The sequence below is a fragment of the Oncorhynchus masou genome, chromosome 32, assembly GCF_036934945.1.
Source record: "Oncorhynchus masou masou isolate Uvic2021 chromosome 32, UVic_Omas_1.1, whole genome shotgun sequence".
Classification (NCBI taxonomy): domain Eukaryota; kingdom Metazoa; phylum Chordata; class Actinopteri; order Salmoniformes; family Salmonidae; genus Oncorhynchus; species Oncorhynchus masou.
The window spans coordinates 79,533,742-79,543,741 of record NC_088243.1 but is presented as its reverse complement, the minus strand read 5'-3'; the positions used below and the strand labels follow the sequence as shown (position 1 = coordinate 79,543,741).

The following is a 10,000-nucleotide window of genomic DNA, read 5'->3' as shown; positions in this document are numbered from 1 at the left end:
CACGCAGAGATACACGCACGCAAGGAAACACACAGAGACACACAAAGATAGAGACACGGCCAGCCCGCTCACTAAGCAGGATTAGGCTTAGCCTATTGCGGCAGATTGACTGACCAAGTCACCAACAACCCATAAAACCTCACATAATTCTGCCCGAAAACAATGACAATTTCTCTCAACCAGTGGCATATGGGCTTTTTAGGTGAGCACTGATGCCGCCCTGTGATAAGCAGTGTCCACTTTGTCAAAGACAGGGACTCTTGTCCGTTCCCAGCCTCTCCAGGGTGCTGTGGGAGAGACACATAGCTGCGGAGCTCCAACAACGTCCCGTCAAAGAAATGATCTCAAATCAATCAGTGGTGTAAAGTACTTGATTAAAAATACTTTAAAGTACTACTAAAGTCGTTTTTTTTTGTATCTGTACATTACTATTTATGATTTTGAATAATTTTATTTCACTACATTCCTAAAGAAAATAATATACTTTTTACTACACTACGTACATCAGACTCACTACAAATTAAATGCTTAGTTTGAAAATGATGTCTAAGTGTTGGAGTGTGCCCTGGCTGCCTGTAAATTTAAAAAACTAGAAAATGGTGCCGTCTGGTTCGCTTAATATAAGGAATTATAAATTATTTATACTTTTGATACTGAAGTATATTTAAAACGAAATACTTTTAGACTTTTACTCTAGTATTGTACTGGTTGATTATCACTTTCACTTGAGTCATTTTCTATTAAGGTATCTTTACTTTTATTCATGTATGACAATTGAATACTTTTTCCACCCCTGACATAAATGATAACAGATATAGCATTATGGTACAAAAGAGTATGTGACCTTTACTATAGCCTACAGGCTGGAGATAAAATGTATGATAATGTAATGAGACACTTTTACTCCAGGCAGGTTTCTCCCATCAAATAGTCTAACCAAAATGGTGTCCAAATAAAACATGTGCTGACGTGTTAGACAGCATGTAATAAAAACAGGACAGCCTACTGTCCAGGGGTTTCCTCCCGCGGTCTAAATGGTCATGATCAGCGGGTTGGAATTTGTATCTGTACGTTTTTTACAAGCTGATCATAGCCAAATAGAACATACTTCTGCATTACCCGCTGTGTAAACACATTGCTCAAGAGAACTCCTCTTGAAAAAGTTGAATAGCTGGTACTCGTAGCTTAAATAGCCAAATTGATTAGTCACAGGAATCAGGACTAAAAAAAGCAATTACAACAGCCTGTTTTACAAATGACACCACTCTGGCCTCAGAGGACTGGAATTACACATCCCTCCTGTAGACTATACCTCAGTAAGCAAGGACCAATGCTGACTCCTTTTGGATGGTTTGTTTAGGTCCTGTCTGGACTGGAATTCTTTTTTTGGTGTAATTTGGACCGGCTCTGATTTCCATGTCCACGGACGTTGTTTTTGGGTTCGGTCCGGACCAAATCTGAACCAATCATAGACCTCTATGTTTGGTTCAGACTTTGTCCAGTCATGACCATCCTTGATTTGGCCCAAACATAGACGTCTAAAAATGACATATTTTCAACTTTTTTTCAGAGCCGAAAATCAACTTGATTTCATTGTCTAGAAAATAAGTACAGTACCAGTCAAACGTTTGGACATGTAACGATATCCCTCGTCATCTGAGGAGGAGTAGGAAGGATCAGACCAATATGCAGCGTGGTACGTGTCCATGTTAATATTTATTAAAACTGAACACACAAAACAAAATAACAAGAGAACGAACGAAAACAAAACAGTTCACAGTTCGCAGACACAGAAACAGAAAACAACCACCCACAAACAAGAGTGGGAAAACAGGCTACCTAAGTATGGTTCTCAATCAGAGACAACGATTGACAGCTGCCTCTGATTGGGAACCATACCAGGCCAAACACATAGAAATACCAAACATAGAACAAAAACATGGAATGCCCACCCCAACTCACGCCCTGACCAGCCTAAAATAGAAACATACAAAAGGAACTAAGGTCAGGACGTGACAGGACACACCTACTCATTCCAGGGTTTTTCTTTATCTTTTTCTATTTTCTACATTTTAGAATAATAGTGAAGACATCACAACTATGAAATAACACATTTGGAATCATGTAGTAACCAAAAATTAATTAAACAAATCAAAATATATTTTATATTTGAGATTCTTCAAAGTAGCCACCCTTTGCCTTGATGACAGCTTTGCACAATCTTGGCATTCTCTCAACCAGCTTTATGAGTTAGTCACCTGGAATGCATTTCAATTAACAGGTGTACCTTGTTAAAAGTTATGTGTGGAATTCCTTTCCTTCTTAATGCGTTTGAGCCAATCAGTTGTGTTGTGGCAAAGTAGGGGTGGTATACAGAAGATTAGTAAAACACCAAGTCCATATTATGGAAAGACCAGCTCAAATAAGCAAAGAGAAAGGACAGTCCATCATTACAAGACATGAAGGTCAGTCAATCTGGAAAATGTCAAGAACTTAGAAAGTTTCTTCAAGTGTAGTGGCAAAAACCATCAAGCTCTATGATCAAACTGGCTCTCATGAGGACCGCTACAGGAAAGGAAGACCCAGAGTTACCTCTGCTGCCGAGGATACATTCATTAGAGTTAACTGCACCTCAGATTGCAGCCCAAATAAATGCTTCACGGAGTTCAAGTAACATACACATCTCAACATCAAATGTTCAGAGACTGTGTGAATCAGGCCTTCATGGTCGAATTTCTGCAAACAAACCACTACTAAAGGACACCAATAAAGAAGAAGAGACTTGTTTGGTCCAAGAAACACGAACAATGGACATTAGACTGGTGGAAATCTGTCCTTTGGTCTGATGAGTCAACATTTGAGTTTTTTGGTTTAAACTGCCCGTGTCTTTGTGAGACACAGAGTTGGTGAATGGATGATCTCTGCATGTGTGGTTCCCACCGTGAAGAATGGAGGAGGAGGTGTGATGGTGCTTTGCTGGTGACACTGTCAGTGATTTATTTAGAATTCAAGGCGCACTTAACCAGCATGGCTACCACAGCATTCTGCAGCGATACTCCATCCCATCTGGTTTGCACTTAGTGGCACTATCATTTGTTTTCAACAGGACAATGACCCAAAACACACCTCCAGGCTGTGTAAGGGCTATTTGACCATGCACACACGCACACACGCATGCACGCACGCACACCTTAGATAACTCTTGCTGTTCCCACTAGATGAATAACTTCTCTCTCTTCCATTACTACCCCAGGAGTGGAGCTCTGTATAGATAGACAACCATTAAGACTGTCATCTATTTGGAACGTAGTTCCAGCTTGACCGTGGTTTTGACTATCATGGTCCAAACACACCAAGACAGGCGTCAAGAGGGCACCACAGAACATTTTCCCCCTCAGGAGACTGAAAAGACTTGTCATGGGTCCTCAGATCCTCAAAAGGTTCTACAGCTGCACCATCGAGAGCATCCTGACTGGTTGCATCACCTGCTGGTATGGCAACTGCTCGGCATCTGACCGTAAGGCGCTACAGAGGGTAGTGCGTACAGCCCAGAACATCACTGGGGCCAAGCTTCCAGCCTTCCAGGACCTATATTATAGGCGGTGTCAGAGGAAAGCCCATAAAATAGTCAGAGACTCCAGTCACCCAAGTCATAGACTGTTTTCTCTGCTACCGCACGTCAAGCAGTACCGGAGCACCAAGTCTAGGACCAAAAGGCTCCTCAACAGCTTACCACCCCCAAGCCCTAAGACTGCTGAACAATTAATCAAATGGCCACCGAACTGTTTACATTGACCCCCCCCTCCCTTTTGTACACTGCTGCTACTCACTGTTTATTATCTATGCAGTCACCACCACCACCTACCTCAACTAACCTGTACCCCCGCACACTGACTCGGTACTGGTACCCCCTGTATATAACCTCATTACTAACCTGTATCCCAGCACACTGACTCGGTACTGGTACCCCCTGTATATAACCTCATTACTAACCTGTACCCCTGCACACAGACTCGGTACTGGTGCCCCCTGTATATAACCTCATTACTAACCTGTACCCCTGCACACTGACTCGGTACTGGTACCCCCTGTATATAACCTCATTACTAACCTGTACCCCTGCACACTGACTCGGTACTGGTACCCCCTGTATATAACCTCATTACTAACCTGTACCCCTGCACACTGACTCGGTACTGGTGCCCCCTGTATATAACCTCATTACTAACCTGTACCCCTGCACACTGACTCGGTACTGGTACCCCCTGTATATAACCTCATTACTAACCGGTACCCCTGCACACTGAATCGGTACTGGTACCCCCTGTATATAACCTCATTACTAACCGGTACCCCTGCACACTGACTCGGTACTGGTACCCCCTGTATATAACCTCATTACTAACCTGTATCCCTGCACACTGACTCGGTACTGGTACCCCCTGTATATAACCTCATTACTAACCGGTACCCCTGCACACTGACTCGGTACTGGTACCCCCTGTATATAACCTCATTACTAACCGGTATCCCTGCACACTGACTCGGTACTGGTACCCCCTGTATATAACCTCATTACTAACCTGTACCCCTGCACACTGACTCGGTACTGGTGCCCCCTGTATATAACCTCATTACTAACCTGTACCCCTGCACACTGACTCGGTACTGGTACCCCCTGTATAAAACCTCATTATTGTTATTCTTATTGTGTTACATTTTATTTTTTACTTTAGTCTATTTTGTAAATATTTTCTTAACTCTTCTAGAACTGCACTGTTGGTAAAGGGCTTGTTAGTAAGCATTTCACGGTAAGGTCTACACTTGTTGAATTCGGCACATGTGACAAATAAAGTTTGATTTGATTTGATACTAATATGCTGTATCTCACTTTGAACCATGGTGTGTGTGTATATGTGCGTGTGTCCCTTGCACTGTGGGGTGTGTGTATGCATGTGTGTGTATGTCCCACCTTGCACCACGGTGTATGAGGCCTCCACAGAGGACAGGTTGGTGATAACGGTGACGTCATCGTCTCTGCTGGAGCTCTCTATGTCAATGTTGATGGAACGTTCCATCTCCCGGTGCAGACTGGTCACCATGCCAGTAGGATAGGTTACATTGGTCAGACGACCCTCACTGTCATACCTGGAGGAGACATATAGAGGTTACTTCTCACTGTCATTCCTGGAGGAGACATATAGAGGTTACTTCTCACTGTCATACCTGGAGGAGACATATAGAGGTTACTTCTCACTGTCATACCTGGAGGAGGTAGACATATAGAGGTTACTTCTCACAGTCATTCCTGGAGGAGGGAGACATATAGAGGTTACTTCTCACTGTCATACCTAGAGGAGGAAGACATATACAGGTTACCTCTCACTGTCATACCTGGAGGAGACATATAGAGGTTACTTCTCACTGTCATACCTGGAGAGGACATATAGAGGTTACTTCTCACTGTCATACCTGGGGGAGACATATAGAGGTTACTTCTCACTGTCATTCCTGGAGGAGGGAGACATATAGAGGTTATTTCTCACTGTCATACCTGGAGGAGAGAGACATATAGAGGTTACTTCTCAATGTCATACCTGGAGGAGGGAGACATATAGAGGTTACTCCTCACTCATTCCTGGAGGAGAGAGACATATAGAGGTTACTTCTCACTGTCATACCTGGAGGAGAGAGACATATAGAGGTTACTTCTCACTGTCATACCTGGAGGAGAGAGACATATAGAGGTTACTTCTCACTGTCAAACCTGGAGGAGAGAGACATATAGAGGTTACTCCCCACTGTCATTCCTGGAGGAGGGAGACATATAGAGGTTATTTCTCACTGTCATACCTGGAGGAGAGAGACATATAGAGGTTACTTCTCACTGTCCCACTTGGGAAGACAGGGACAACTAGTGACAAAATAGTCCTTAATCATTGTGATTTTCAGTTGTCATTTTCAGTCCTCTCCTCTCCTCTCCTCTCCTCTCCTCTCCTCTCCTCTCCTCTCCTCTCCTCTCCTCTCCTCTCCTCTCCTCTCCTCTCCTCTCCTCTCCTCTCCTCTCCTCTCCTCTCCTCTCCTCTCCTCTCCTCTCCTCTCCCCTCCCCTCCCCTCCCCTCCCCTCCCCTCCTCTCCTCTCCTCTCCTCTCACAGCTTACTTGTACAGAGGAGCTGGGAATAGCTGGTCTCCGTGGATTTCTCATAACATGGCAGTTCTCAGCAGAAAGTGTGTGTGTGTGTGCAGTGACAAAAGCAAACCTCTATGGACCTCTAAAACCTGTCCGTTCTGTTGGCTCTGACTGAAGCACACACTTGTGTGACAGAAGTTGACTCCAGGGGGCAGCAGTGGACTGTAAACAAATCCTAGCTCGATGTCTGCCAGGCAATGCAGCTAATATGTGACCCTGAGTACTGCTGAAGTGTCCGTTTTTGACAGATGCATAAAACCCCACCCCCACATCCACTCACTGGTAGAAGCTGGTCCATCCGGTCTCGTCAGCCTTGGTGGCCAGTAGTCCTGTACTCCCAGAGTACCCCAGTAGGGCCACCTCCTGTCCCTGGGCTGAGACACTCCTCAACCCCCCAGCAGGGTCCAAACCCAGGGTCACCACCTGGTTCTCTGGCAGTAACACCAGTCTGAGGAGGCCAGAACTCCCCCCCTGGCCCAGACCCTCCCTTCTCACCCTGAGACTGTTGTTGCAGTTGTCCACCACCGTGGCTAGCTCTCTGTCCGGCCCGTAGGTGAAGTTATATAGCGGTTCTCCCGTGACCAGACTCACGGTCTGTAGATGTTGACCGTCACCGTTGAACACATAGAGCTCCTGTTCCCGTGGCGACGCAACTTCATATTGTCCCATCATCGATCCGGATCCTGCCCCCGAGGCTGACGGGCCGGGTCGATTGGCTCGTACGGCTCTGATGCGTATGTTGTTAAGATCGGCGATGAAAAGCGTTCCGTCGGGTGAGACGGCGAGCGAGGCCGGGGAGTTGAGGCCGGAGTCGGGCGCGTAGCCGTCGTCGCCATAGAAACAGTTGCAGTTGACATCATTCTTGCAGTCGCAGTCTGATGTGGCGCCGGCCAGCAGAGACATCTCGCCATTAGTGGATACCTGAGAGAGAAGGAAGGGGAGAAAGACAACAAACGAGAGAGAGAGAGAGAACGACAGAGATGAGACAAGGAAGACAGGAAAGACAGAATGTTTTAGAAACAGAAAAGTGAAAGTTTCAAGTTTTAATGTCACGTGCACAAGTACAGTGAAATGCCTTTCTTGCAAACTCCAAACCCCACAATGCAGTAAGGTAAAGCTACTTGTTAATGTTTAAAGACAAAGGTGCTGTTGTACCTGTCTGACGCGGTTGATTTTCTTCTCGTCCGTCTCAGCGATGTAGAGAACTCCGGTGTAAGACAGGGCGATGGCTGTCGCGCTCTCCAACGCAGCATGGATGGCAAGCTTACTCAGGCTGTAGTCTACACCTGGAACCTGACAATGCATGGGCCGCCCTGCTATGACGCTCACCTGGGGAGATAATGTTATTTAATGTGCAGATAATATAACAAGACATTATTGATAATAGCATCAAGATTTTGTTGAAGTCACGATAACCTCTTGTATCGTAATAACCGATTATATCGTGATAATTGATTATATCATGATAACTGATTATATCATGATAACTGATTATATCATGATAATTGATTATATCGTGATAATTGATTATATCATGATAACTGATTATATCGTGATAACTGATTATATCGTGATAAGTGATTATATCATGATAATTGATTTATATCGTGATAACTGATTATATTACGACAGTAGTTTAAAACTGCTTATATGACGATAATTGATAAGGAAGCAAAACTCACTTGGTGGTTCTCAGTGATGCGCAGCACAACGTTGTTCTCCAGGACGTACAGAGAGTTATCCATGGGGTTTACTGCCAGGTCTGTAGGCCACTCCAGACGCACCTGATAAACAAAATAACAAACAAATTCAGGGTTTATCACAAAAGCCACATAACAAAAAGTATGAGGACATCACTTCAAATTAGTGGATTCAGCTATTTCACTCACACTACCTGCCGAGAGGTGTATAAAATCGACCGTACAGCCATGCAATCTCCATAGACAAACATTAGCAGTAGAATGGCCTTACTGAAGAGCTCAGTGACCTTCAACGTGGCACCATCATATGATGCCACCTTTCCAACAAGTCAGTTCATAATTTCTGCCTTGCTGGAGCTGCCCCGGTCAACTGTAAGTGCTGTTTTTGTGAAGTGGAAACGTCTAGGAGCAACAACAGCTCAGCTGTGAAGTGGTAGGCCACACAAGCTTACAGAACGGGACCACCGAGTACTGAAGTGCATAGAGAGTAAAAATCATCTGTCCTCGGTTGCAACATCACTACTGAGTCCCAAACTGCCTCTGGAAGCAACTTCAGCACAATAACTATTCATCTGGAGCTTCATGAAATGGGTTGATATGGCCGACCAGCTGCACACAAGCCTAAATTCACCATGCACAATGCAAAGCGTTGGCTGGAGTGGTGTAAAGCTTGCCGCCATTGAACTCTGGAACAGTGGAAGCACATACTCTGGCGTGATGAATCACGCTTCACCATCTGGCAGTCCGATGGACTAATCTGGGTCTGGCTGATGCCAGGAGAACGCTACCTGCCCGAATGCATAGCAACAACTGTAAAGTTTGGTGGAGGAGGAATAATGGTCTGGGGCTGTTTTTCATGGTTTGGGCCCCTTAGTTCCAGTGAAGGGAAATCTTAACTATACAGCATACAATGACATTCTAGACGATTCTGTGCTTCCAACTTTGTGGTAACAGTTTGGGGAATGCCCTTTCCTGTTTCAGCATGACAATGCCCCCAGACACAAAGTGAGGTCGATACAGAAATGGCTTGTCGAGATCAGTGTGGAAGAACTTGACTGGCCAGCACAGAGCCCTGACCTCAACTCCATCGAAGACCTTTGGGATGAATTGGAACGCCGACTGCGAGTCAGCTCTAACCACCCAACATCAGGGCCCGACCTCACTAATGCTCTTGTGGCTGAATGGAAGCAAGCCCCCGCAGCAATGTTCCAACATGTGGAAATGGAAAGCCTTCCCAGAAGAGTGAAGGTTGTTATAGCAGCAAAGGGGGGACTGACTCCATATTAATGCGTATGATTTTGTTAGGAGATGTTTGACGAGCAGGTGTCCACATACTTTTGGTCATGTAGTGTATTTTCAGAATTTTACAGACCAAAAAGAAAGTGTTCATTGCATGTAAACCAGATCAGGTTGTTTTCAACCTGTTTGAAACGTTCATAACTGATTTAAATAGACACTTACATATTTTTGGCTCCAACTAAATCAGGTTCCTCCCTCCCCCTCTCTCCTCATGTAATGAACTCCCTCCCTACCTGGCTGACGTCCATGCTAGCGTCACAGCTGAGTGGTCGTACTGCGGTCAGGTCGTTGGCGCCCAGTAGAGTGGAGATGATCCCGTTTTGGTCAACCTTACGGATCATAGTGGCGTCCACAAAATACAGCAGACCATTCTGATCCACAGCAATACCTGGAGAAACACACACACACACTGCATCAGACCATTCTGATCCACAGCAATACCTGGAGAAACACACACACACTGCATCAGACCATTCTGATCCACAGCAATACCTGGAGAAACACACACACACACTGCATCAGACCATTCTGATCCACAGCAATACCTGGAGAAACACACACACACTGCATCAGACCATTCTGATCAACAGCAATACCTGGAGGAACACACACACACACACACTGCATCAGACCATTCTGATCCACAGCAATACCTGGAGAAACACACCCACCACACACACACACACACACACACACACACACACACACACACACACACACACACACACACACACACACACACACACACACACACACACACACACACACACACACACACACACACACACACACACACACACACACACACAC

The 10,000-nt window shown here is 45.2% G+C and overlaps 1 protein-coding gene across 1 annotated transcript in view; it reads right to left on the bottom strand.

The window, feature by feature from the left end:
* Positions 1-10,000, bottom strand: part of LOC135526647 (teneurin-2-like) — a 71,719-nt gene that overhangs the window by 23,219 nt on the left and 38,500 nt on the right. Inside the window, exons 16-20 of the mRNA XM_064955163.1 lie at positions 9,424-9,578; positions 7,874-7,975; positions 7,347-7,520; positions 6,472-7,112; positions 4,973-5,148 (exon numbers count right to left, since the gene is read on the bottom strand). Coding sequence (XP_064811235.1) covers positions 4,973-5,148; positions 6,472-7,112; positions 7,347-7,520; positions 7,874-7,975; positions 9,424-9,578 — 1,248 coding nt within the window. The remainder of the gene's footprint in view (positions 1-4,972; positions 5,149-6,471; positions 7,113-7,346; positions 7,521-7,873; positions 7,976-9,423; positions 9,579-10,000) is intronic.